Here is a 27,774-nt window from a genome sequence, read left to right on the forward strand (position 1 = left end):
AACAGTTTTACCATTTGTTGATACTGGTTTTTCTGAGAAAATCATTTCATCATGATCAAACAACAGCAGTTTCATCTTTTTTACATTTATTTCCAATACATTACACCTCTTATGGAGTTGTTTTTTTTTTTTTTAACAGCATCAGCCAAGACCACCACATGGATAGGACGCCAGTATTACGTATTTTTCACATACCGTGGTCTCTAAGTGCAGGCGTATGGCTTCATCTGTGCTTGGTGAAAGATGTTTCAAATCCAGGGGGGAGGGTGTAGCTCAGTGGTGGAGCGCGTGCTTAGCAACCACGAGGTCCTGGGTTCAATCTCCAGTCCCTCCACAAATAAATAAATAACCCTAATTACCTCCTTCTCCCCTGAAAAAGTTTCAAGTCTTCAAGAAGCCAGGACCTTGCATTTTGGATGATGTATTTAGGAGTGATGCTCAGTTGCCAGGAACAGGTGAGAAGAGAAGCCGTGACCTAGGTCAGGGTGCAGGCTTCTCTGAGGGGTCTGGTTGAGCAGGTGAGGGCTTTGTTCAGGTTACCTGTCCCAGGGCTCACTCCGCTTTCCAGCTGCCCTGCCCTTTGCTGTGGTTTCCATGGTACCCAACATGTCTTCAGGGTCATAAGGTGACGGCTGGTGCCTCAGAGTTCCTGGCTGGAAGATGGAAGAGGGGAGGCCTTCCCTTCACAAAAGTGCCCCCAGCACTCAGCCTTATCAGAAGTGTGTCACTAGGCCATCCCTATCTGCAAAGGAGGGAAAATTGGTTTCCTATAAGACACATTGTAACCCCAAATAAAGGGTGGGGGAGCGGATGCTGGACTGGAGCCTGGAGTCCTGCCTGGACTCGTCAAGGGCTGGTTAACCACCAAGGGACCTCCAAACAACAGAGGACACTCAACAGGAGGACACTCCTGCGGTGCCCCTCGACCCACAGGCCACCCCCGTCCCCCCAGGGACTGGCCCAAGGGCGTCTCCTTGGCAGTCTTCACCAGAAGCAGACAGCAGTGCGGCTGGCTCCTCAGGGCACCGCTGTCCCCTCCCATCTGTCCACACAACCACAAAACACACCAGCGTGCCCTAGGCCACACCAGATTTGTTTCACGTCAATCTCATGAGTTACACTGAAACGCTGACTTGCAAAGCCAGGTCAGAGGTGAGGGAGGCCGGCGTTCCTGGGAGCCCACCACAGGCAGCCGCTGCTGTTCCTTCACCCCAGGCCTCCTGTCGCGGCCGCATTCCTCCCAGCCCAGCCCTGCAGCCACTAATTGGTCTCCGTCCAGGGGTCTCTTCTGGAGGATGGTACAATGGGACCACGCCGTCTGTGGGGGACAGGGCACACTGTTTATCCACTGGCTCACCCAGGGACACTGGGGTCACTTCCAGTTGTGAGTGGCAGTGAATGGAAGGTGAGCAGACTTCTGTAGCGGTGTGGGTTTTCAGGGCACTGGGCTGCCCAGTGACTCACCAGGGCCCCCCGGGAGGCAGGGAGGAGGGGGGATTGCTTGTAACAGAGCCGGGAAAAGAAGCCTGCAGTTGCGGGTGACGGGCGCTGAGGACGACCGGTCTCCAGTGAGAGTTAACTTTCTGGCGTCCGGGGAACAGAGGAGCGGGCTGTGGTATTTGCCCCCAAGAAGAGTTTCCAGAAGAGCCAGGGCCTCTGCTCTGGAGGCAGGTAGGCGGCCTGGGGACTGAGGGAGGGGGAGGAGTGAACGCATGGCCCCCAGGAGTCTTCAGGGTGTCGGTGCCCATGTCCTCACTGCGCCGTCAGCGAGGTCAAGGGAGCCTTTTCAGTTTGAACAACCCTGAGTGAGGACTTCTATGTGCAGTGAGGAGTTACACCCGCCACCGGCACCTGCCCTTTTTCCCAGGGAGACCTGATCTCTGCTTAAGCGGGCTTCCCAGGGCGGCGCCGTGGCCTCCATCTGTCTACAGACACGCTCACTCTGTCAGGGCAGTAGGTTTATTGTCACCACGTCATCATACGCAGGTTCCAGTGGCTGCGACTGGTTTTCACAGACCGGGACAGGACTGGTCTCAGAAGTTCCCGTTTAGACAACGAATCCCTGCAGGTTTTCACCATCCCAGTAAGAGTGGCCTGAGCCACGGTGCAGGGCTCCCACCTTGCTGGACTCAGGCCTGACAAGTGGACGTCCGCGGGGTCCACGTCACTGGAGGACAAGGTGAGAACTAGGAAACACACAGGGAGACCCAGGCCCGGAGGCAGGAGCAGAAGAGAGCTGGCCTTTGGGGCCAGGCGCACCCTAAGGGCCAGATACCTCTCCCCGGCACTGCCGCCTCCACCGGTGGATCTGCCCAGACACCCTCGGACTCACTTGTGTGGGCACCAGCTCGCCCAGTGCTGCTCTGGGGTCTGAGGCACCACAGGAGCAGGTGAGGAGGGGGCTCAAAAGGGTCTGGTTCTTAACCTCCAGGGTCAGAGACCTTCACAGTCAGACTGAAGTTATGGATTTGAGCATCAAAACAGGTGCTCAAAAGCTTCACCCCAGTGTCCTCTCCAACCCAAATCACATCCGCAGTCACCGTGCCCCAACACCCCTCCACCCCCACCTCCCCTCCCCAGCCCCCTACCTCTGGTGGCCCCCCACCCCCTGCACCCACCTCCCCTCCCCAGCCCCCTACCTCTGGTGCCCCACCCACACCAACCTCCCCCGTCTCCCATCATCTCCCTCTGCCCCCCTAGCTCCCCCATGGGCCTCTTCATGTTCTGTGTCCTGGGGGGCTGCCCTCTAGGGGCTGCCTCACTGAACTCTTTCCTCCAGGTTTGCAGTTCAGCCCATGGAAGACTCCAGAAGGAGATGGGAGGGAGGAGGAGGAGGGTCCGGCCTGGGTGGTCCAGCCCTGCAGGTGTCAGTCCCCGGAGGCGGGGTGCTGCCCCCTGCTGGCCCCGAGCACCCCCACCCGTCCACGGCTGTGCCCTCTGCCGCCCCCTCATGCTCCTGCTGCAGGAGAGGGAAACAGAGGCCAGTCCACCTCTGGAGGCGGAGCCCGGGACTCACTGGGGGCAGGCACTGGGCCAGGATGCCGCTCCGGGGAACGCACCGGTGCCTGCTGAGCTCGCTCAGCCTGACGCAGCACTTACTTCGGCACTCGCTGTGCTTCAGGCAGAAGTCCCCCCTGGGCTGGGAGGCGGAGGGCAGTGGTCAGACGGGTTGGCCCAGCCCGCCCCCCCCTCCCGTGTCGCCCCCGCAGGCCCGCACCTTGCGCCAGGGCAGGCACTGCAGGAAGAGCGTCCTGGCCGTGCAGAACATCTGCGGTCTGTAGCCGTTGGTGGTGCAGCAGCCGCTCTGGCACTCCGAGTGGCCCTGGCAGGAGTGCCCGTTCGGCTGCAGAGATGGAGACCCAGTTCCTCCTGCCAGGCCCTCAACCTCCCTCCAGGGCCGCCCCCTCCCCGCCTCCACGCACCTTCTGCCAGGACAGGCACTGCTGGAAGACATTCCGGGGGGTGCAGAACTTCTGGGGGCTCAGGCTGTTTTTGACGCAGCAGCTGCTCTGGCATTCCTCGTGTCTCTCACAGGCCTCCCCAATCCACTGCGGCAAAAACGGAGGCAGGAGGGTCCACAGAGGATGATGGAGGCGGTGGGGCCCAGCAGCCAGGTGGGAAGAAGGGCTGAGGATGAAGCCTCCGGCCCCCTTCTCCCCACTCACATTTTACAGGTGAGATACTGAGGCTCAGAGAGGGTAAATGACTGGCCCAGGACCACAGAGCCAGCAAGGAGCCCAGGCCCAGGCCAGCCACCTGCTCACCTCCTGTGAGGGGCCTGCCCTCAGTTCTCAGAAATGTGGTCTCCGAGCTCCTTTACAATCTCGAAATTACTAAGGCCCCAGAGAGCCACTGTTGTGGGTTATACTGTTGTAAGAGACCACAGCTCTCACCAGCTGAGAGTTAAGTCCCTGAGCTCAGGTGCTGGAGGCCCTGCAGGTGAGGAACAAGGACAGAGGAGGGAGCCCACTTCTAGGGTGGGGCTCTGGACTGTGGGGGCCCAAGGGGAGCACCCCCTGGTTTCTGGGGGATAGACTTGGAGAAAAGAAACAGGAGGGCCCTGGTGGAAGGGAGCCCACCTGGCAGGGTGTCTGCGCCCCTCCCCCACCTCCTGCATCCTCGCTGTGCAGGGGGCCCCATGAACCAGGCAGGATCCAGGAGTGACACAGAGCCAGTCCACATGACAGACGGAAGATCACGTGGTCCTTGCCGTCACACCACGAGGCGCTCGCTGTCAGCCCCACCTGCGCACCCACTGGCCCTGCCTTCCCCCTCACCTCCTCCTCCACACCTGCCCCGGCCACTCTCTTCCTCCGTGCTGGGTTCCCCGAGCAGCTTCTGTGCCAGGCGGCAGGGACCAGGTGGCAGGAGGGGGTGGGAGGAGAAGGGGCACAGAGCCCCAGGGGCAGGAAAGGGGCCTGGGTTCCCACCAGCGTGGGCTGTGGCCTGGCGACTGGAGACGTGGTGCTTACCTTGTAGGACTGTCCCAGGCCCTTTCTCCTCCACGCCAGGGACGCAGGCAGCAGGCAGAGCAGCAGCAGCAGACGCCTAGCGCTGGCCATCGCTGCAGCCCTGCCTGTGGGTGCCAGGGTGTCACGGGGTGCCCCACCCCAATCGTTCTCCACCAAATGGATTCTTCAAACTTAGTGGGGAGGGTGTGGCTCAGGGGTAGAGCGTGGGCTTAGCATGCCTGAGGTCCTGGTTCAATCCCCAGCACCTCCGTCAAAATAAACACACTTAGTTTCCCTCTACCCACAAAAAAACACATAAATAAACAAGCACTTCAAAGTCTATTTCAACATGGGTATGAGAACAGTGTTTTAAATTTTTCCTCAAAAAAGTGTGCCTGTGGAGCTGGGACACTGTCTATCAAAGGTGCGTGCCACAGGCAGGCAGACTGCCAAGGGTGAGTCTGCAGGTCTCCCCCAGCCTGGAGAGCCTCGCAGCTCAGCAGGTGCGCGGGCCTCTGGGCAGCCCATCCAGTCTGCTCCGAGGCCTCGCCAGGCACCCCCAGCCCACACTTCCCTGGCCCCGGTCCACCCAGGCTCCTCGCCCTCCACTCAGAAGCAGCTCTTGAGTTTCATCGCATCTCCAGAATGGAACCCAAGACACACTTTCTGTCCTGGGAGATGGAATCTACAGACAGACAGCAGCCTGGAGTGGCCAGGCTGGGAAGGAGACCACAGCCTCTCTGTCGGCCCCAGACACCAGCACTGGGTTGGTAACCGCAGCCCCACCTCCAACTCGGACCAGCCTGAGGAGCCAGGTGTGCCCCTAACCAGTCACAGTCCCCTGGGCTGCGTAACAAACATCACAGACAAGCGCAGCCTGCAGCCTGGAGGCGCGAGTCCTGGATCAGGGAGTGGACAGGGCTGTTCCCGCTGAGGCCTCACATGACCAGCCTGCAGGTGTCCGTGCCCTGATCACCTCTACCTCATTTTACCTTCATCACCTCTTTAAAGACCCCCATCTCCACAGACAGTTACATCCTGAGGTCCTGGGCTAGGACTTGAACATATGGATTTGGGGGACACAGCTCCGCCCTTAAAAACCCCCCATGTCTAGTCAGTCAAAGGTCTCAGAGGCCGCTAACCACACGATTCAAGAAAGATGGCAGCAAACAATGAATCACATCAGTGGTTTCCAAGATAAACAGCAACCACGTAGCCATTGTACGAACTTTGTAAACCCTGTTCTATATCATATCAAATCTGTCATTAGGTTATAACTATGTAAAAGGTAAATCTGAATCACAACTTGAACATTTCAAAATTTCAAACTTGTAGTGTTCTTTTCTCTACTTTAACCCAGAAAAACCCATTTTCTTGTCTCAAACCTCTAGGCCCTTAGGAAGTTTACAGGCCCAGTTTACGGAGTTGGGCACGACGTGCCTGACCGATCGAAGAGCCAGCCCAGCACGGGAACACGCTGTGCCCCGTGGAGACATCCAGTTTCCAGAAGGTCACAGCCCCCCTGTGCTCACAGCCCAGCACCCGCAAGAGCCAGGAGGTGGAAGCAGCTCAGGTGTCCACCCATGGATGGATGGATAAGCAAGATGTGGCCCATACGCACAACAGAAGATTATTCCCCTTCAAAAGAAAGGCTGCTCTGACACCGGCCACACACAGATGAACCTTGAGGACGTGCTCAGCTAACTGAGCCAGACATAAAAGGATCCCGCTCCTGTGAGGTCCCCAGGGGAGTCAAGTCCACAGAGACCGAGACAGGGCGCTGGTTTCCAGGGTCTGGCGGAGGGGGTTAGTGTTTCACAGGGACAGGACAGCGTTTCAGTGTGGGAGGATGAGTGTCTCAGAGAGGGCTGGTGGGGGTGGTCACCTGACGGTGCAACTGCGCTTAATGCCGCTAAGCTGTGCCCCTAAAAATGGCTGAGGTGGTAAATTGTTCGTTGTGTGTATTTTACCATAATTTAAACAAAGACCACAGACCTGCCTCTAGGGGCCCTGGAGGCATAGCTTGCAGAATCACACATTCACAGCCCCTGGTTATTTGGAAATAGTCTCCTATGTAGGGTCCCCTTTATTGGATATTTGCTTATAAATCTCTCAGATCAGGCACCTTTCCCCATTTTGGCTTTTTCCAAATGTCACTGTCAGGTATGATTCCATAGTATCTCAATCTGCCAAACAGAAGCTTGATGCCAAATCTTGCCCCAAACTTGACAAATCCCGGGCAATTAAATTACACAACAAAACCATAGTGACCATATCTGGGCATAAGCTCCTCATGTCACTGGTGACCTTCCCTGCCTCTGACACTCTCTGAGAGGAAGGTCAGAGGTCAGCCCTGACACGGGTCCCAAGCAGGCCGCCCGGCGTACTCCCACACAGAGGGACAAACACGTCAGTAACCGTGTGATGTTTCTGGCAGGAAAACTACCTCTGGCAGCTGCTAGTGGCTGAAGGAGTCGGCGGTCCTACCTTTGAATCTTGGGTCCCACCTGCCCCTCTGTGGAGACTGAGGCTGGCCAGGCTGTGGCTTCCAGAAAAGACTCCAGGGAGCCCAGGGTGGAGCTGTGGCAGAATCACTGGAGCATCTCCCCGGCCTCCGCTTCTCTGTCTTCTGTCCCCGCCTTCACTCTCACAAGGAAGTCTCACCGCCTTCCGCGGGAGAGACCACATGCTCGGGGCAGCGGCCAGGCCACCCGTGACGCAGGGTGCAACCACAGTCCCGGGGCCAGCTGCAGCCTCTGTCGGCCCAGACGGCCAGCATGGGGCCAGTGACCACAGCTTCTCAACTCAGGACCTGCCAGAGAGGCCAAATGTGGCCCCTAGCCCATTGCTGGGTCCCCCCACCCTGCTCAGCCACCCCGCCCTCCCCACCAGCATCCCCCTCAGGCGCCCCTGGAGCCGACCTCTCTCACTCAGGGTCCCCACCCACCTGCCTGGGCATCTGCCAAGCCCTGGCTGTTTGTTCTCACAGGGGTGGTCTGCACGAATTGCTCATTCAACTCACGTTTACTGACCTACCTATTATTGACTGCATGCTGGGCTCTACGGAGGGAAAGATGTGTGTTGTTTCCACTCCACCCCATGGCCCTGACCTTGCCACCTAGGAAAGAGTCTTTGGTCTAGTTTGGGAAATGCACCTGCCAGCAAAGTGTGGAAGGTGCCTTTAGGGGAGGGTGGGGATGCTGGGAGGGAGGACGAGCTTCTCCAGGTGGGGTTCCCCAGGTGGCAGGAGGCAGGAGAAAGTTCCAGGCAGAGGGGGAGGACAGAGCCTGGGTGTAGGAGGCAGTGGGAGGATCAGGCCCTTTCCTACCATCAGGTACAAGAACCCCAAGAGCAGAGAGGGTCCCAGAAAGCAGGGGGCACACCTCAGGGCAGGATGAGAGATGGTGCTGTGGGGATGTGGCTGCGAGAATCAGGACCAGGTGCTGACTGGGTGTGGGAGCCAAGGGCACAAGGAACCCAGGACAACTCCGGGTTTGGTGCCGGGCTGTGAGGGGTTCAGTAGGCGACCACTGCCTCACAGACCCCAAAAGTCAGTGGCCCAAAGGGCAATTTGTTATTGTCTCTCCAGGTCTGTGGGTTGGTTGGGCTCAGTTCTTACTTGGAGTTATGTGGCAAAGGCCAGTCAGGTGACCTAAAGATGTGGCTTCTCCACCCGCACATCCACGATGGCTGGAATAGCTCACAGCATGGCGGCCTCAGGTGGGGCCACCCCTCCTTGGGGCTGGCTGCTCCTGAGTCTCCGAAGAACCTAGCCCAGGAGTCAGCACCACTTCCAGAGACAGCCCGGGTCAGTATCTGAGCCAGGGTTGAGTGTCTGAGAGCTGAGGACTGAAACCACAGCAGGGGACATGAGGAGGAAGGAGCTGGTAACAGAGATGGGGTTTCTTATAGGGGTGATAAAAATATTCTAAAACAGATCTACAAAGCTACAGTTAATCCAAACAGTGTGGTGCTGGCATAAGGATACCCAGATAGAACAATGGAATAGAATAGAAACTCCAGAAATAAGTTCTATGTCTATGATCAACTGATTTTCATTACAAGCATGACCCTTCAATGGGTAAAGAATAGTTTCTTTAACAAGTGGTGCAGGGACAACTGGACATCCACATGCAAAAGAATGAAGTTGGAGGGCTACCTCACACCAAAAGCAAAAGTTAACTCAAAATGGATTGACAATCTAAACATAACAGCTTAGGGGAGGGCATAGCTCAAGATAGGGAGAGCTATCTTGACAGAGCTCATGCTTAGCATGCAGAAGGTTATGGGTTCACTCTCCAGTACCTCCTCTAAAAATAAATAAACCTAATTACCTCCCCTCAAAATAAATAATACAATAAAAAATTTTAAATATATAAATATAACAGCTAAAGTCATAAAACTCTTAGAAGAAAACAAGGGTAAATCTTCCTGACTTTGGATTTGGCAACGGTTTCTTAGAAATGACACCAAAAGCACAAGCAAAAAAAGGAAAAAAATAGATAAATTAGACTTCATTAAAATTAAAGACTTCTGTTCACCAAACGTCATTATCAGTAAAGTGAAAAGTCAACCAACAATGGGAGAAAATATTTAAAAATCATATACCTTATAAAGATCTGGTATCCAGAACACAGAGAGAATTCTTACAACTGAACAAGACAACACAATGCAAAAATGGGCAAGGGACTCGACTAGGCATTGATCCAAAAAATTACACAATTTCACCCACTAGGATGGCAATAACCAAATGAATGGAAAATAACAAGCATTGACAAAGAGGTGTAGAAGTAGGAACTGTTGTTTATTGCTGATTGGAATGTAAAGTGATTCAGCTGCTTGGAAAACATTTTGGTGTTTCCTCAAGAAGTTACACACAGAATTACTATACGAACCAGAAATTCCACTGCTAGGCATATACCCCAAAGAATTGAAAGTAAGTGTTCAAACAAATACTTGCACACGAAGAGCAGCACTAGCCACGACAGCCAAAACTTAGAAACTCAAACATTTATCAGCAGATGAATAAACCGTGGACGATCCACACAATGGAATACCATTCTGCCATAAAAAGGAAGGGAAGACTGACACAGGCTACAACCCAGATGGACCTTGAAAACTTCATGCTAAGTGAGAGATGTCAGACACAAGAAGGCAAATATTCCACGATTCTGTGAATTCCCCTCCAGGGTATATTCCCCTGATGCGTAAGGGGTTTTATTTGGTGATGATTGAAAGTAGACAATGGTGGTTGTACAACATTGTGAACGTACTAAATTTCACTGGATTGTTCAACAAACAGTTCTTTAAAACAGTTCATTAAATGCTATGTGAATTTCATTTCAAAAAAGTGTAAAACATTGATCATTTTGGGAAATGCTATGATGTCTGGGATTTGCTCCAGAATAAAGAGATGGGTGTGGAGATACAAAGAGAAAAAACAAAAGAAAAAACAAACCTTTGGTTTGCAAAGGGGGTGGGGAGTGGGAAATGGATCGAGGCGTACAGTTGGGAGCCACTGCGGAAATCCAGGTGAGAAAGGAGGCTGGGGGGTTGGGTGGAGGAGGAGCCTGGAACTGAAGGCCCTGACACCTATCTGTAGATAAAAGCAAGAGGGCTGTTTGGGCCGAGGAAGGGATCCAGGTTTTTGTCTGGACCCTGGAGGCGGGATTGCCTTGGGAGATCATCTCCTTGTACACCTTCCATTTACACAACTTCACGTCTATTGTATCTCAATAAAAATGGGAACGACGTACACATACTTTTTTAAAAAGGGATTGCTCCTCGGGGTTAATGCGCGGTGCAGATCAGACGCCGGTGGAGACGCTGAGGAGGTGGGCGGTCCTTCGCCCGGTTTTCCTCCCGCGGCTTAAGTGCCCTCCCCGGGCCTGATCCGTCTTCACATCCTCCCCGACGGGCTGGGGGACGGGCCGGGGGCGAGGGCTGCCGCGACCCTGGATCGGCCCCCGCCCGGCCCTGCCTGGCGACACCCGCCAGGTGCGCTGGGTGTCTCCACCCGGCACCCCCCCAACACCCCCGGCCCCTCGGGAGGGGCGGGACAGACGAGGCCACGCTCAGGAGGAGGGCGCGCCGGAGCCCCGCCCCAGCCCGCCAGGCCCGCACCGCGCGCCTCCCAGCCCTCGAGAGCCCTCCGGGTCCATGGCGGCTGCCGAGCCCAAGCCCCCCGCGGGGGTGGCCGCGGCCCGGCGCCTGGCCCGGGGCTGCTGGTCCGCGTTCTGGGACTACGAGACGCCCAAGGTGATCGTGGTGAAGAACCGGCGCCTGGGCGTCGTGTACCGCTCGGTGCAGCTGCTCATTCTGCTCTACTTCGTGTGGTGGGTGCGCGCCGGCCCGGCGCCGGGAGGGGGAGCCCGGGGGAAGGGGACTCAGGGGAATGGGGTGCCCCGCGGGGTCCCCAGGGGCGGGAGTGCCCGGGGAGGGGCCGCCGGGGAGTCCTAAATGGCAGGGGCCACACTGGGCTGGGAGCAAGGAGGTCGCCCGGCGAGAACGGGCACAGGGGCTGGAGAACGCTGGGGGCGACCGGGCTGGCCCCTCCCAGCCCGCAAAGCCTACCCGGCCTCCGAGGAGCGGTGATGGAGCCTCGATCCCGCGGGCGCCGACCCGACTTGGTAAGGGAGGGATCCCGAGTCTAACCCGGTGTCCCCTCCAGAGCTGGCTCTGTCCGTCTGCACAGGTACGTGTTCATCGTGCAGAAGAGCTACCAGGACAGCGAGACGGGCCCCGAGAGCTCCGTCATCACCAAGGTCAAAGGCATCACCTTGTCCGAGCACAAAGTGTGGGACGTGGAGGAGTACGTGAAACCCCCCGAGGTGCGCCCCGCCCCCCACCCCCGCACCCTGAGAGTGGGACCTAACGGTGGCCCAGCCGCCCCCGCCGGCCGACCCGCCTTTCTTTCTGAGCTCAGGGGGGCAGCGTGTTCAGCATCATCACCAGGATAGAGGTCACCCCTTTCCAGAGCCTCGGAACCTGCGCCGAGGTGAGGCCGAGTCGAGGGCAGAGCTGGGAGGGGAGGGAGGAGCCCTGCCTGGTCAGCTGCACTGACCGAGCAGCGCCTGGGGGCAAGGGGTGTCGGGGCCCCTGACCAAGCAGCCCCCTCCCTAGAGTATGAGGGTCAACAGCGCCACCTGCGACTCGGACGAGGACTGTGTGGCTGGGCAGCTGGACATGCTGGGAAACGGTCAGTGTGCGCCAGCCAGGGGCAGGGGCAGGGGCAGGGCCGGGGCGCGCCCCGCGCCACCTGAGCGCGCGTCTGCCCGCAGGCTTGCGAACCGGGCGCTGCGTACCTTACTACCACGGGTCCTCCAAGACCTGCGAGGTGACCGGCTGGTGCCCGGTGGAAGACGGGGCCTCAGTCAGGTGTGCGCGGATGGTGACCCCACCCACCTAGGACCAACCAAGAGCCACTCCGCTTTGCTCCTTTCTTCTCGCTGACCAGAGCCGGGGTTGCTGGGGGAGGGGGAGGGGAGGACAGCGCAGCCAGGGGGGGCTGGGGAAGGTGGGGGGAGGGGAGACTAAACACACCCAGTCTGTGCCTCCTCAGCCAGTTTCTCGGTAAGATGGCCCCCAATTTCACCATCCTCGTCAAGAACAGCATCCACTACCCCAAATTCCAGTTCTCCAAGTAAGAGCCATTGGGCCACGGCAACAAGGGACGGGCTGGGGTGGGAGCTGCCTCCTTGGAATGTGCTGTCTGGGGGTGCAAGGCTTCTGCCCTCTCTCCACCTGATGCCGCTGGGCCTTGTCCTCAGGGGCAATATCGAGCACCGGAAGGATGGCTACCTGAAACACTGCACATTTCATGAGGTCTCTGACCTCTACTGCCCCATTTTCAAGCTGGGCTACATCGTGGAGCAGGCAGGGGAGAACTTCACGGAGCTGGCACACACGGTGAGGGCGCAGCCAGGGAGAGTGGGCAGGGCAGCTGTCCTGGGTGCTGGCTCCCACCTGCACACAGAGGGTCTCATTACAGCTGAGTTCCTCTACAGTCTTGGCCAGCCCTGGCCCTGCTCGGGCAGAGGAAAGAGAAACACGATCGCCTGACCCATCCGGGTGTGTGGCTCCTGCTAAATTATTGACTCCTGGTCACACAGTTGGCCACGGGCATCCTCATGCTTCAGAAGCAGGGCACTCAACAAGCCCCCTTCTCCAGCTCTCTGCCCCGAGCTGCCCTGGATGCCCCCAGTATGCCCCTCGCACAGCCTCAGCAGGACCCCAGGGCTCTTGAAGTCCTCTCTGTGAACCTGTCAGTCTGACCAGTCTCTGTGCTCATTTCTGGGCAGGGTGGTGTCATTGGGGTCATTATCAACTGGGACTGTGACCTGGACCTGTCGGCATCAAAGTGCAACCCCAAATACTCCTTTCGGAGGCTTGACCCCAAGCACGTCCCAGCTTCATCTGGCTACAACTTCAGGTACCTTGGCCTTGGGACACTTGGGTTCTTGTCTGCTCTGGCTGTGGAGGTCCAGGAGCAAGTAGGGCAGGTGCCCAAAAGCCTGGGGGCGCAGTGGTCAGCAGTCTTGGAGCTGCCCCCTGGGTAATGGGCATACCCACCACCATGCTCCTCAGGGTCAGAGCCAGGGCTCTCGCACCCAGTCATTCTGTCCCAGACTCTGACACACTTCCGGGTCCTAGGTTCGCCAAGTATTACAAGATAAATGGCAGCACCACCCGCACACTCATCAAAGCCTACGGGATCCGCATTGACATCATTGTGCACGGACAGGTGACCTGCCCACCCTGCCGACCCGGGATTCAGGCTGGCCCAGCCTCTGTCTCCCGCACCACTCCACCCCGCCCCTCCCTTGAGTCCCACCCACTCCCCACCAGCTGAGGCAGCCTCTCCCCGCCAGGCAGGGAAGTTCAGCCTGATCCCCACCATCATTAACCTGGCCACTGCGCTGACCTCCATCGGGGTGGTAAGAATGCACGCTAGGGTTGGGGACGTCGGGGGTTTGCCAGGCCCTTATGCATTGGTCTTGCTGGCCTCAGGGCTCCTTCCTGTGCGACTGGATCTTGCTAACATTCATGAACAAAAACAAGGTCTACAGCCATAAGAAATTCGACAAGGTGTGTACCCCAAGACACTCCTCAGGTAGCTGGCCTGTAACCCTGGCCCTTGTTTTGGGCCAGGCCCCTCCCCCACCCTATCCCTGCTCCACAGACCCCGGGGAGGCAGGCCATCTTCAGGGTGAAGGGCAGAGCCAGGAAGGAGCTGTCCCACCCCCACGACCTCGCCCCACCTCCGCCCCATCTGAGCAGATGGTGGATGCTCCCAGCCGGGGTGCAGGACCAGGGCTCTGTGCCTCCCAGCCTTCCCAACAGGACTACACACTCACAGATGCCCGAGGTTTGGCCCAGCTCTGAGCCCACTCCCACCTTCCGCCATGCTGCACCAGAGACCTGGGCCTGTCCGGGCCCCTGAAGTGTGTGGCCCTGAGACAGCTCCCAGCTACCCTGGCAGCACGGCTGGGACCTTGGACCTGGGCACTGCCCACACCCTCAACACTGCATCTCAGCAAAACCAGCAGCCAAAGGACCCCCAAGCAAATGGGATGACATGAGGGGATGGCCCTCCATCCCGTCCCGCAACTGCCCAGGGGCCTGTAGGGGCGAGTGCCCACTTGCACCTCTACCTCCTCCCCACCCACCCACCACTACCCTGGCCCTTTGCTCGCCTTGTAGCCAAGAAGTCACATGTCCAGTGTCTAATAAACCCGTGACCAGTACCTTCTGGCCTCCTTTTTGGGGAAACGCATATTGAGGCTCTGAAGACAAATATGCACACGAGGGCTCTTGGTGTCCTTGGTTTTCAGCTTCCCTCTAGCCAGCCTGGGTGCAGGGTGTGCGGACATGTCTGCTGCCCCGTCCAGCCAGGTTACAGTCACGTCCGACCTGGGGGCCAGTGGAGGTGGAGGACACACAGGCTGAGAGTACGTGAGGATCCCAGGACCCGCCCAGCAGCTGCCCTTTAATGAGCACATTTACCGGATAACTGCAGGGGTCACCCCAGGCTCCAAACCTCAAAAAAGGGGCAGAGGATGGCACCTCTCGAGGAAGAAGAAAGCCAGAGGGGAGGCTGTGAGAGCTGCCTCCAAGGAAAAGGAAAGCTTAGGTCACACTGGGCTCTTAAACCAAAACGCCTGTCAAGGCCCTGAGGCTCTACTTAAAACGGGGATTGACGTGGGGGAAGGACGTTGGTGCCGGGGAGCAGGGGTGGACAGGGCAGGAGGTGGAGCGTGGAGAGCTGGCACTGGGTTAGCCAGCCTGCATCCTTGGATGCTACAGTTGTCATCCCACCCAGCAGCTCTACCTGGCCAGGCCCTGCTCTGAGGGACACCACAACCCGGTGGAGGGCGGCTTCTCCAGCAAGTGATGGGTGTGCAGGTCTGAGGCACAGTGCCTCCTGCAGACCATCTCACCTGTGATCACAGCACTCCTGAGGTCACGGCTGGCCCTCCCATCTGCCAACTGGGTCGGCCCCACTCTGGAGCCAGCGAACACTTGAGAAGCCCCTATCCAGCCACCCCTGCAGACCCTCCTAAGCTTGCAGTTGGCCCCACAGGTCACCCAAGTGCCCGTGACACCCTGAGTGTTTGGCTCACAGACATGCAGCTCTAGTTTTAGAGAAACCGGCTTTTCCAGTTGGGGCTGGGCTCCAGCTCAAGAACCAGGGCCGGAGGCTCAGGTTTCCCATCCCAAATGTGAGTGACCTGGGACCCTCCACCGCCCCAGATGCTCCCGGTCCCTAAGCTGGCATCCGAGGGAGCTGCCAGCAGCTGTGGAGGCAGCCAGCACCCAGTGCCCCTAGCCCTGCTGCAGGGAGCACAGTAGGGGTGAGGCACGCAGCCCCACCTCAGGCTCCTCTGTGCCCCCTGGGACTTCTCCGTCTCCGCTTCCAGGAAGCCTGGTTTGCCCTCTTCCTCCCATCCGGCCCTAATTTGATTTGTTCTCCATCTGGGGCTGACCGGCTCCATCACCAAGCAGAGTCAGGTTTCTTGCAGTCATTGGGCCTGGACACACCTGGTGGGCAGTACCCAGGGGCCGACAAGCCCAGACGGACACATGTCAGTCAGTTTTCTTCCAGAGACCAAGGCACAGTGCACAAACACAGGAGACGTAAAATTCACATGGAAATTCCAAGTGTTAAATTAGACAACAAGGATGAATTTAAACCAGGCTCCGGATCCAGGAGTGGGGCCCCACCACCCACCCATTAAGGGGTTTCTGAGTTTATGATTCACATTTAATGTGTTTGCTGCCTCGTCAAGTTGGCTGTTTTTCTTTTTCTGCTTTTGTAGTTACAAGTGAGGGGCAGAGTTGGTCTTGTGCTCTGGGGCTCTTGGCAGAATGGAGGGAGACTCACGCTCAGCAAAGGCTGCACCCGGTCGCTGGAAGGCCGACTCCCAGCCCCACCTGGGACGGAAAACCTGCAAGGCCCACACCAGCAACAGGGCCCTGAGCAAGCCGATGGTAAGTGTCCAAGTTTAAAGACACGGCCCAGGGCCCTCTCTGCCTCGGGCACTCAGAGACTGGGCAGGCCCTTGGGGTCAGAGGTCCTGGGCTGCTCCCTGAGGCTGAGAAGCAGGAACAGCGCCTCCACCGACACAACAGCTCTTGTCCTTTGCTGCGTCCTCTCCCGCCCCGCCCACCCTCAGGGCTGCAGGGAAGAACTTGGTCTCGCATGTTAAGAAGTATCTTTCTAAAATCCAGGTGCTGACATATGATATCAAAATCTGAGGTAATGGTGTGCCTCATTCCTCCCCTGGGTCCCCAGGTCCCCTGCTGCGGTGGCCCCTTACAGCACATGCAGGTTCAGGAGGAGGGGGTGCCACACCCACTGCAGCCAAGCCCCCAGCCGTCTCGCTGCTGCACGCAAGGTGACTGCACCCCAATACAGCCCCTCTGCAAACCCTGCTCTGACCAGGAAGTGTCCACAGACAGAGAAGCCCAGAACTCAGAGATGCTCAGGTTGAGGTCAAGGTTCCCCGGACCCGGAGGACAGCATCCCTCCGCGGTAGCCCGTGACTAAAGAGCCGGGGCTGCAGACCCTACCAGAGCTCAGAGAAAGACCTCTGGGCGCAGCCCGGGCAGGCAGCAGAGGAGAGGGTGGGAAGGCTGTGGGGAGGGCTGTTCACACAGGGGAAACGACCCCTCCTGGGCCTAGAGAGGGCTGCCCTGACCGAGGCCGGGGGCATGGGGAACCTGGAGCCACTTCCTGCTCTGGCTGGATCATGTTCCTCTGAGCTGTGTGATCTGCTCCCCAAAAACTCTGAGGATCGTTCTCCTGGGTGCTCATCTTGGATGTGGGAAGTTGGAGCAGAGAATGGGGACACCACCCCGCTGGCTAGTGGCCCAGCTCGGGGTTCTGCTGCAGCAGCCACTCCAGGGTCTCCATGAGGTACGACATGCCGTAGTGCTGGGCAATGTTCCGGAAGATCCCGATCTGCTCCATGAAGACCTACAGGAACGACACAGTGCAACCTCGTCCCGGAGGAGGCACAGGGGTGCAAGGCCGAGGCCTGGGTGCGTAAGGGGAAGGGCAGGTGTGGGCAAAGCACAGAGAGGGCCAATGGCCAAGTTGGGCAGCAGGGTCGGCTGTCCGTGGGAGCCCCACCTTGGTGTGGATGGTGAGGGAGAAGCCCCCAGCGCAGCTACAGTACACGGCCATGTTGGTCTCCTTCACACCCCGGCATTTCAGGCAGATCTGCAGTGGGAAGCATCCCTGGTCAGCGCTGGCCAGTCGCCTGGTGCCTGGCAAGTTCCCCCTACCCCCATGGCCTTCACGTCAACTATGAATAAAACCTGAGACTCGATAATGGGCTTTAACCAAACTCCCTCTCTGTGGACACCCCACCCCTGACTCCGAGTCTGGGGCTCCCCTGTCCATCACACCAGGCTACCGGCTGTTCTCTGCATGGATCCCAGCACCTCCCTCGGGTCTTGGCTGAGATGTTCCCTCTTGGTGAGACCACTCCTTCATCTACACTGAAAGCCCCCTCCTTTGCACACACATGTCCCCGTCTGTCCTCTGTGCTCTCACCACCACGTACACACTTTATCTGTGCTGTTTACTGTCGCTCTCCCTCCACTAGAATAAAAGGTCCATGAAGCCAGTACCTGGCCACTGTAGGTACCCAAAAGGCGCTGTAAGAATGAGTCAACTAGGCTTGTCTACAAGGCCTGACCTAAGAGGCAAACTGCTTATAGAGAAGCCCTCTGCTGACTGGAGGGTAGGGGGGCCAGGCTACAGAACAGCACCCAGCGCCAGGCCCCATTGCTCACCAGGTCCTGCAGGGTGAAGGCCATCAGTTTCTTATGCAGGGCTTCCACCAGGGCCATCTCGATGACTGAAGAGTCGTAGGGGACCTGACAGTTGGAGCAGAGCCACTGAGGCAGCACGGCCCCATCCTAGGCAGAGAAGGAAAGGGCCCGGCCCTGTCACCCTTCCACGCAGCCTTCCTCAGCAGCTTCTCCACACCAGCCCGATGGGACCCCAGAGTCGAGAAGGGATGGGGAGCTCTGGGTGAGAAACGCGGCCCGCCTGCCCACAGCCCCAGGGCACACTATCACCACTGTCATCAATTTGTGTCCTGTTTACCAGCACAAGGGTCTGGCACGTGGCAGCTGAGTGGCGTGAAAAAGGGTTCTTCTTTCATTTTTTTTTTTGTGGGGGAGGTAATTAGGTTTTAGAAGAGGTACTGGGGATTGAACCCAGAACCCTGTGTATGCTGAGCATGCGCTCTATCACTGAGCTATACTCTCCCCTAAAAGGGTGCTTGTTTCTAATTCACATGAAAGCTAGCAGGGGGCCCAGCAGGTGTAACCCAAAAACGGTGGAGACTGGGGTCACATGAGAGGGGATATAGCAGGACCCTCCAATTGTCTGACGCCTGAATATTCTGACCCTACCAGCGACGGGCTGGTGGCGCTGGCCCACCTGAGAGAAGGAGGGGTCTTTGCACAGGTCCAGGTCCCGGCAGAAGTTGCAGCTGCGGCAGATGACCTCAGGGAGCACGTACGAGCGGCAGGGGTCTTGGAACTGGGCCTCCTCTGAGAACTCGCCCACGTCTACCAGGCGAAGCAGGTCTCGGTTCAGCTTGTTCACCTGGTTTGTGATGTTCGTGTCCAGAGACAGGACCTGCGGAGAACAGAGCCCACGTCAGGGGCGCTCCCAGGACGCCCTGCTCCTCTCTGCACCAGAAAACCCTACAGCCAACTCTTTAAGCTGTTTCTCAGCATCATCTCAACTCTTCCTTTTCACGTTAGAAGCATCAGAGGGCACATCAGCAGGTCCCCAACTCAAGGCCGTAAGAGTGGAGGCCCGGCCCTGCCACACGCCTGCTGGCCTCTTTCAGCTCCAGGGGACTCTGGAGCACCAAGGTGGCCACTCGCCGTCCTTACTGGCTCCTTCCTCCTCTGTGACAGGCAGTCCGAAGTCTACCAGAGCTTTCTATCCTATTTGCAAAGTGGCAGAGTTCAGCCTTCTACAGTGGAGGGATTCCTGGGTCAGCCCAGAAAAGTCTCTTCTCACACACGTGGTGCTGTGGTGCTGGCAGTGGAAGTCAGACTCCCACAGTGGTGCCTGCAGAGCCACAGGCGAGTCACTAACCTCTTGTCTGTAAACAAGAGGACAGGACAGGACAGGTCTGACTGACTCACAGGCCTCCCCCACCCCTCACACCCTGCTGTCCTAGCCCAGTGCCAAGAGCACAGAACCAGACACTGCTCAGAAGGCTTCTCTGGGGTAAGTGCTTGTGATCAAACTTGAAGCAAAGCAGAGGAGTTCACAAGAACGTTTACTTACTTATTTATTTAAACACCTTTATCGTGGTCTGGTTCCTGTCAACTACACGTATTTCAAACGTACAATTTGATGATTTTTGATAGATGTGTAAACTAATGTGAAACCACCACCACAATCAAGGCAGCTAACATTTCCATCACCCCCCAAGAGGTGCCTTTTCAAATTCCCAGTTTATCCCTTCCCACCCCTATACCCCCGGGTGACCATAAGTTTGTTCTCTATGTCGGTGAGTCTGCTTCTGTTTTGTAAGTAAGTTCATTTGTGTCCTGTTTTTTTTTTTAGATTCCACATATAAACGGTATCAAATGGCATTTTCTTTCTCTTTCTGTCACAAATACATTTATAGTAAGGACTGACAGCCTATTGGGCAATATACCCCTGTTTGTTTAAAAATATATACATTACACAGGCCCTTTACATAGGAAGAACACTGGATTGAATTAGAAGAGACAGATAAAAATGGAAGTGAACTTACCAAACATTAAGGAAGAAGTAATACTGATTCTACACAGTATCTTCCAGAAAACACAGGGGGGATAACACTCCTAACTTATCCTGTGAGGCAGCACCACCCTGATAGCAGCACCGAAGTCAGTACAAGAAAACTACAGAAGAACAACTGTCATGTGTACAGACTCAAATATCCCCAACAAAATACCAGCAAACGGAACCCACTGATTTATAAAGAGGATAATACATGAAGACCAAGTTGGGGAGGAGGGTATACCTCAGCGGTAGAGCGCATGCTTAGCATGCACAAGGTCCTGGGTTCAATCCCCAGTACCTCTATTTAAAAAAAAAAAAAAAAAAAAAAAAAAAAAAAAGCCCAAGTGGGATTTATCCCCAGGAATGCAGGAAATCAGTGTAATTCACCGTATCAATAGACTAAAGGAGAAAACCCAATAGGATCATCGCAACAGATGCAGAAAAAGCCCCTGACAAAATTCAACATCCACTCATGATTAAAACTCTCAGGAAATGACAATTATCAAGGAACCTCCTCAGCCTGTTGGAGGGTTGTCCCCACAATAATCTACAGATAATATCGTGCTTACTGCTTTCCCCCGAAGATCAGGAACAAGGCAAGGATGCCCACTCTGACCACTGCTATTGAGTTCTGAAAAACGCAGAAACATAAATGGAGAAAGGATAATTTTCTCAACAGTGCTGGAATAACTGGATATGCTTATGCAAAACACAAACCTCAACCTGTAACACACACATTGTACAAAAATTAACTCAGAATGGACCAGACTAAATATAAAGCCTAAAACCTAAAACTGTACAACTTGTCAAAAAAAAAAAAAGAGAGAGAAAACCTTTGTGACCTTGGTTAAAGCAAAGATTTCTCAGATATGACACCAAAACCTCAACCCATAAAAAAGCGATAAATTAGATCAAAGCTAAGGTCTTCTGCTCATTGAAAAAATCTGTTACAGAAATTTTGAAAAGGCAAGTCAAAGTTTGGGAGGAAATATTTGGAAATCACAAGAGCTAATAAAGAACTTGTATCCAGAACATATGAAGAACTCTGAAAACTCAACAGTAAGAAAAATGACCCAATTTTTAACAACGGGCAAAAGATCTGGACTTTTCACTAAAGACATATGAATAGCAAACAAGCACGTGAAACAACCCTCATCTTAGTATTAGGGAAATGAAGCTAAGAGCACGACACTGGACTTCTGACGAAAGAGGTGGCTAAGCCAGAAGAATCCAATGTGTCGACCGCAGGCCAATAAACAGAACTGTCATTCAAAAAACCACCAACAAAAAACAAAAGCAAACCGTAATGGTATACACCACTACACACCTATCTGGACAGATAAAATCTTGAAAATCAACAGCATCAAGTTCCTGCAGGAGGCAGAGCAGCTGGACTCTAGTCCTACGCCCCGATGAGAAGGCAAAACGGAGCAGCCACTTTAGAAACCACCCAGCAATTCCCTGCTCGGATTTTACTCAAGAGAAGTGAAGCTTTCTGTTCACACAAAAACCTTTCTGAGAATGTTTATAGCAGCTTTATTAATAATCACCACAAAGTGAAAACAGTGGGGAGGGTATAGCTCAGTGGTAGAGCGCATGCTTAGCATGCATGAAGTCCTGGGTTCAAGCCCCAGTATTTACATTTAAAAAAAAAAAAGTGAAAGCAGCCTGAATGTCCGTGGGCAAGTGAGCAGAGTGTGGTTCTCCCACACGGTGGAACAGCACTCAGCCAGGGAAAAGAACTAAGCACGGAAACAAGCAGCAGCTCCTGGCCCGGGAACCCCAGGTGCGTTTTGCTGTGTGAAGGACGCCAGACCCGCGAGGCTGCATAACCAGCCATTCCACTCATGTGATATTCTGGGAGGGGTCCCAACGCAGGACGGAAGGCAGACGGCTGGTTTCGGGGCTGAGGTGAGAGGAGGGTGGGGCCCCAACGAGAAGCATGGGGGGCTTTCTGGGGGGGGGGGTGACCGTTTCAACCTTGCCGTTGATGCACAGCTCTCTCCGTCTGTGAGAACTCGAACCACCGCACTGCACAGTGACTCTTACCACAGATTTGAAAAAGCGAACAAACCTCGGGACAGACAGACGAGCCAGTGCCAGGGGTTGGGAATTTGGAGGGTGACGGAACGTCCTGTATCCTGACTGTGGTGGTGGGTACATGACTGTGTACCTTCACCAAAACTCATGGAATGCACACTACAAATGGTGAATTTTACTGTATGTAAGTTACACCATAATAAAAATAAAAATTTAAATTTCTGAAGCCTACCAAGGAATTAAAATGGTATGTGAAATCATTTCTTAACCACAGTCAGAAGTCACTTGATCACTGAGAAATGCAGTTTGCTGGGAGGTTAACTTAATGGACAGTAAAGTGCTTTGTAAGGGATGACGCCTGCTGGGTCCTTATCTGGTAATATTATCCCATCGCTGATTGAGCCTGCCCTTCCCAGAAAGGCATTTAGCATCTGAGAAGGCTCTCCTCTTGGGTTCCACAGTGGCCCAGATGTTCGGGGAGCTCCGTCCAGTTCCTAGCCTGTCCCACCGGCCCTACGTGACCCGTAAGCAACTGCTGTTCCACTGCTCCGCTGCTCCGCCTTCCACCAGCACCGCCAGATCGTCCCCCGGGGTCTCTGCCTCCCCTCCACCCAGACTTCATTCTTCCCTCAGATCCCCACACAGCTAGGTCCTCTCAGTCCCAGGGTCAGCCTGGCCCCATCAGAGGGCCTCCTCACCTGCCCCGCCCCTCTTAGCCCACCTGACCCTCAGTGGAGTGCGGGATCCAGGACAGAGGTCTTTCCTGTCTCGTCCACCTCTGAGCCCCAAACGCCTCACACAGCGGCTGCATGCAGTGGGGTGCCGAAAGTGTTGTGGAATAAACAAGTGACTTGCACCCACATCACGTGCACTTCCTCACCTTGCACACGTATTTGATGAACTCCAGAGCAGGGTTATTGAGCCGCAAGTGAGAACCAGGGAGGACAGGAAACATTTCTGAGAGCTCGGTCAAGTTCCGAGAGCCTGTGACTTTCTTCTTAATTTTCTGAGTGATGGTGAAGAAGTTCTGAGTGAGTTCATTCGCCACATAGTCTTGTGAGAAGGTGATCATCCCTGGGAAGAGACGCACACGGTCCTGCTGCCTACTCTGCAGTAATGAGGACACTGAGGGAAGGAGTTGGGGACCCCAGTGGTGGCCTCACACAGCAAGGGTGCTCACCGGGGAGGGCTCCAGCCCCCGCCTGGGCCTCCTGGGAGAGCTGGCTAGCCCCCCTCCTCCGCACCGGGGTACTCCCTGGGGTGCTGCGCCTCAGCTCCTCCTTCATGCTGTGGTACACGGCCACGATGTAGGCTGCAGAGACAGGGCAGGCTCAGCCACAGGCCCCCAGAGTCAGCGACGCCTGGAGCATTCCAGCACCCGCCGACCAGGCTGGGCTGAGATGCCATTATTAGTGGTGATTCTATTTGCTGCATGTAGATGAGCCAAAGTCAGAGAGATGGGAATGAGCAGGGCACTCGCTGATGCCCAAGCTCACACTGAGGGAAAGCGTGCCGCTGAACAAGGTGACGCACGCTAACCTTCACACTGGTGCCATAGAGGGTTTGCGTTGACTCCCAGGGAGCACACCCCTCTCCAGAAACTCCACGAGGCCCACATTGCAAGAGAACTTAAGAAAGTGAAGGACTCAAGGACAAGCAGACAAAATATAAAATAATCATAAACACAACTACCTCCGCCGCGAGCTACGTGGGCACGTCTATGCTGCGTACCCGCTGCCAGTTCATTTATGACGCTCTCCATTACTCGTTCTGTTCTGATGCCTCGCTCTGAGATGCACTTCATCTGCGTATCAACCTAGGTGCCTTGGGTTGTAAATACTAAGTCTTTAAACCCAGATCAAATACAGGAGTTTCTTATACCAAAAGTTGTGAAAAAAAGACCAGCCAGGGGGGCAGCTGATTCAGGAAGGGCCTAAACTTTTCTCTCGGGGTTTGTGTTAGTCACGGCACGTGCACACGCACAAACCCCGGGGGCAGGACCTTCGGTGACGCCTGGGCAGCCTTCCTCACTGGTTCTGTGGGAGGCCGAGGGGCCTCCTCTCCATCACCCCGGGGCCCCGACGCTGGGTGTGCTTCCTCCTGCCGGGGCCACAGCGCCCCCACCGCAGGACTCAGACGTGATGGCAAGCGTGGACGACTCACCGGAAACAATCATGAGGAAGTAGCTCTGGCAGGAGGCTGCCTGTGGCAGAAACTGCAAGATGTTCCAGTTGTTTTCCAGCAAGTCCTCCACATCCAGCTCCTGTGTGCCTTCCTCCTCCTGCTCCTCCTCCTCCTCCTCCTCTTCAGGCTCCCCCTCCTCCTCGGCTCTGCCCTCTTTGGGGGAGTCCCGCTGTGACAGAGACCACCCCAGTCAGGCTTCCCCACAGTGGCATTCACAGCAGGAAGCACGCTGGGCGGATCCGGGGTCTGGCCAGTGTGATGTTCCTCATCCCATGTCCCCATGCCCGGGTGAGGCCCCGCAGGACGACGACTCTAAGGAGCAAGCCATTCAGAGCGTGCTGGTGCAGAAGCCAGCTGTTGCTCTCATTGCTGTTTCAGAGGATTCACTTGAAAATTACTCAATTCCCACCTCCCCGGAAGGGAAGAATCAAGGGGGCTTCCTGGGTGAGCAGTTCTCCTGAGTTCCAGGCCCCCTCCTGGGATGGAGACGGTTCTACTAAGGATCTGGCTCTCTGGCGGACCGCCCCTGCCGCCTGACCACGGCCCTCCCCACAGCCCTTTCACTGCAGCATCTCACCTCTAATGGCCGCCATCCTTAACAGCAGCAGCCACCACCGCCTTCCCTTGATTCATCTATACGGCCTGCACTTCCTCTCCTGCAGCGTGGTCTCTGGGGACCTCCCTACCCCACCACCAAGGGCAGCCTGTCTGCATGGCTCTCAGCAGCACAGCTCCTTGCTTCTGGGAACGCTCTCTGGTTCTGGAGGCTCCACCACCCACTGGTGGCTTCCTCCGTGGAGACCTGCCCTAGGAGTGCTCAGTCCTCCCAACCTGCACTCACCCCCAGGTGATCTCACCAGCCCCAGCTGCCAGGCTCACGGATGACACCAAGTCCCTACCCCCAACCCTGCCCCAGACACCCGTCACCACCTGGCCTTCCGCACGTTAAGCAAATTTCAGGCACGGCAAACACCACATGCCCCTGCCAAGCATGCCTCCCCTCTCCCCACAGCCATTTGGGTTCACACACCCAGGCACACCCCTCCCAACCTATATGCCCGGGGATCACCCCAAATTCACCCTGCTGGCCTGTCCACTCCACCTTCAGTACCCACTTGATCCCTCTCCCTGACTGCACCCTGCCCCGCCCACACCTTCCTTGGTGCTCCCAGTCACACCTGGTGGTGGTGTCCACACGGGGCCCAAGTGAATTCAGGCCTTGACACTTCCCCACTCAGAATCTCCCCATTACTAAAAGCCAAGTCTCTGTTAAGGCCCTCAGGCCTCGGTGGCCTGCTCTGTGCCCACACCCGTGCCCCCGGCAGCCCTGCACTGGGGGCCTGCCCCCACTCCGAGGACACCCTGGCCTCCCTGTCTGGACCAGCCCCCACCCCCCGCTCTGTTCCAGCTGTGCTGACACTGTGCTCTGCACCCACTGGTTTGCTTGTTCGTGACGTCTGCCCTCAGACTCTGTGAGAGCACGGACTCCCTCCTGTTTACTGCTGCACCACGGGGCCCAGACCTGTGCCTGGCACTTGGCCTGTAACCACCATGTGTGTGCTGAAGGGAGAAGCGTGGACACCTAAAGTGGCCTCACTCAGTTCTCCAAGCCTGTTGCCTCTTACCTGTCCACAGTGAATACTAGATGGAACATTCCCTTTGATTCCACCATAGTTAGAGGGATCCATCCAGAGAAGAAATTCCCAGCATCGAGAGAAAGAAATTGTCAAAGAATGGAAGATCTCTTTAGAATGGATGCTAAAAAGAAACAAAACAGAAACTGCTCAAATGAAATCAATAGTTTCCCCCCCTTTCTCCACTTTCCTTGTTTTATTATCTGTTTACCTTCCACTTATTTAAAAATGAATTTAGAGTGGATGCAGATTTTTATCATCCTTCAAACTTTCTAGGGAAGATGAGAAACATAGCACCAAGGAGGAGTAACTGGGACCAGTGCTGAGGGGATGAGAGGCGAGGGCTGTGTGGAAGGAGCCCCGAGGTGCACTGAGGCTCCCCCTCAAGCCCTCAGCCAAGCATGGGTCTCGCATGTGTGAGAAAACTACACAAGGCCAACTGGGTGCCGGCTCCCACCCCATCAGAGCGTCTTATAACTTACGAGGCATCTGGGGCTGTGCTCACCAAAGTCTGCTTCAACAGCGGAATAGTGAGCTCTAGACTAAACACTGCTCTGGCTTTCCCTATAAATCTCAAAAAATGCCCAAAGGGATCAAGCTGTCCCCACGTAACGCAACATAAAGCAAGAATATTTACAAGGACGTCAAAGTATCCAACAGACATGGCAAGATTCACAGCGCCTGGCCCCATCTACTATCACCAGGTGTGCAAAGAAGTGGAGAAATACAATACATAGTAAGAAGAAAAATCTATCAATTTGAAAACAAATCAGGGATGACACAGATGTCATAATGAGCAGAGTAAGACACTAAAACAGTCATTGTAGGGGGAGGTAAAGCTCAGCAGTAAAGCCCATGTTTAGCATGCACGAGGTCCTGGGTTCAATCCCCAGTGCCTCCTCTAAAAAATAAATATATACGTACATACATATGTAAATAAGCAAACAAACAAACCAAATTATCCCCCCAAACAAAACAAAAATAAAAGTTATTATACTTGTAGTCCATGTTTTAAAAAAAAAAAAAGAGGAAAAATTTAACATGTTTACAAGTAGACTCTAGAAATGTATAAATAAGAAGACCCAAACCAAGCTTCTAGAGGTGAAAATTCTGTGTAAAATGAAAACTGTACTGGATGGGATTAACAGCAGATTGAACACTGCAGAAGGTCAGTAACTAAAGACATAGCAACAGAAATTATCCAAAAAAAAAAAACCAAAAAACACAAAGAGGAAAAATCTTTTAAAAAAGGTCCATCTACAATACTATACCCAGCAAAAAAATCTTTCAGAAATGAAGGTGGACCAGGGAGGGAGGGCACAGCTCAGGGGCAGAGTGTGTGCCTGACATGCACAAGGTCCTGGGTGCTTCCACTGAAGACGAATAAATAGAAACCGGATTACCTCCCCTGCACCCAAAAAAAAAAAAAAGGTGAAACAAAGGATTTTTCAGATATTCAAAAGCAGAAAGAATTTGTTACCGACAGACCCACGCTGCTCACAGGTTAAGGAAGCCTGTCAGCAGAAGGCAAGAACACAGGAGAATGAAGAGCCCCAGGATGCCGGCACCTGTTGGTGATATACTCCACGTAGGCAAGGGCGTCTTCCACCCACCGCTTCTTGGTGCAGAGGATGATGCGGTTGAAGTTGGCATAGACCACCGACGACCCCAGGCGCTTGAACTCAGCAATGAGCCTGTGGACCAAGCTCAGAATCAACGTCAAAGACACCACAGACAACACTGGAAGACACCATGAGGAAAAAAGCTGACCGTCCTGGAGCAGAACGTATACTTGGAACCAGAAGCAACAAAAAGCAAAGAGCTCCGTGTGGCAAAACCCCACCACAAACAAAAACAAAGACGATCAGAGACAGAAAAAACACACCTCACATCATAGAAAAATGGCTAATTACTTTCTTCAAGGAACTCATACGAATCAATGAAGAAAAACAACTAATCTACAGAAAAATGGGCAAGGATATGAAAAGAAAATTTCATTCATAATAAGGATGACAAATTAAGAGTATATCAAAATCACATTCTGTCCCATCAGGTTGGCAATGATACCCGCCATGCTGGTGGCACTCGGGGTGGAGATGCACTCCCCGTCATCGCTGGCAGTCCAACCAGCTGCACAACCTTTACGGGAGCTCTT

The 27,774-nt window shown here is 55.1% G+C and overlaps 3 protein-coding genes and 1 long non-coding RNA gene across 6 annotated transcripts in view; 1 reads left to right on the forward strand and 3 right to left on the reverse strand.

Moving 5' to 3' along the window:
- Window positions 1-127: 127 nt before the first annotated feature.
- On the reverse strand, window positions 128-6,974 carry LOC135319779 (uncharacterized). The gene is made up of 3 exons (XR_010378648.1): window positions 6,939-6,974; window positions 541-742; window positions 128-329 (listed from the first exon to the last, which is right to left on the reverse strand). It is a non-coding gene; the product is annotated as an uncharacterized LOC135319779 (long non-coding RNA).
- Window positions 1,576-4,562, reverse strand: LRCOL1 (leucine rich colipase like 1). Its single transcript, XM_064480942.1, has 7 exons — window positions 4,473-4,562; window positions 3,423-3,650; window positions 3,218-3,343; window positions 2,919-3,139; window positions 2,276-2,370; window positions 2,120-2,186; window positions 1,576-1,687 (listed from the first exon to the last, which is right to left on the reverse strand). The coding sequence occupies exons 1-7, from the start codon at window positions 4,560-4,562 to the stop codon at window positions 1,576-1,578; spliced, it is 939 nt and encodes a 312-aa protein (XP_064337012.1).
- A 3,636-nt stretch (window positions 6,975-10,610) lies between the features above and the next one.
- Window positions 10,611-14,159, forward strand: P2RX2 (purinergic receptor P2X 2). 3 transcript variants are annotated; one of them, XM_064481368.1, is made up of 12 exons: window positions 10,611-10,786; window positions 11,146-11,281; window positions 11,377-11,448; window positions 11,574-11,649; window positions 11,732-11,828; window positions 12,013-12,093; window positions 12,221-12,359; window positions 12,752-12,882; window positions 13,104-13,194; window positions 13,322-13,387; window positions 13,461-13,538; window positions 13,731-14,159. In XM_064481368.1, the coding sequence occupies exons 1-12, from the start codon at window positions 10,611-10,613 to the stop codon at window positions 13,833-13,835; spliced, it is 1,248 nt and encodes a 415-aa protein (XP_064337438.1). In that variant the 3' UTR covers window positions 13,836-14,159. The 3 variants fall into 3 exon arrangements, with proteins under 3 accessions (XP_064337438.1, XP_031298300.2, XP_064337439.1); XM_031442440.2 differs by having other exon boundaries at window positions 13,461-14,159; XM_064481369.1 differs by lacking the exons at window positions 11,377-11,448; window positions 11,574-11,649 and having other exon boundaries at window positions 10,611-10,718; window positions 13,461-14,159.
- Window positions 14,160-15,588: 1,429 nt separating this feature from the next.
- The window catches only part of POLE (DNA polymerase epsilon, catalytic subunit), a 48,323-nt gene continuing 36,137 nt past the window's right edge, over window positions 15,589-27,774 (reverse strand). The window contains exons 41-49 of the mRNA XM_031442437.2: window positions 27,188-27,313; window positions 25,611-25,743; window positions 23,965-24,154; window positions 22,982-23,113; window positions 22,682-22,875; window positions 18,409-18,609; window positions 17,754-17,879; window positions 17,086-17,175; window positions 15,589-16,929 (exon numbers count right to left, since the gene is read on the reverse strand). Of these exons, the coding sequence (XP_031298297.1) occupies window positions 16,816-16,929; window positions 17,086-17,175; window positions 17,754-17,879; window positions 18,409-18,609; window positions 22,682-22,875; window positions 22,982-23,113; window positions 23,965-24,154; window positions 25,611-25,743; window positions 27,188-27,313 (1,306 nt within the window). The 3' untranslated portion in view covers window positions 15,589-16,815. The remainder of the gene's footprint in view (window positions 16,930-17,085; window positions 17,176-17,753; window positions 17,880-18,408; window positions 18,610-22,681; window positions 22,876-22,981; window positions 23,114-23,964; window positions 24,155-25,610; window positions 25,744-27,187; window positions 27,314-27,774) is intronic.

The sequence above is a fragment of the Camelus dromedarius genome, chromosome 31 (genome assembly GCF_036321535.1).
Source record: "Camelus dromedarius isolate mCamDro1 chromosome 31, mCamDro1.pat, whole genome shotgun sequence".
NCBI classification, from domain to species: domain Eukaryota; kingdom Metazoa; phylum Chordata; class Mammalia; order Artiodactyla; family Camelidae; genus Camelus; species Camelus dromedarius.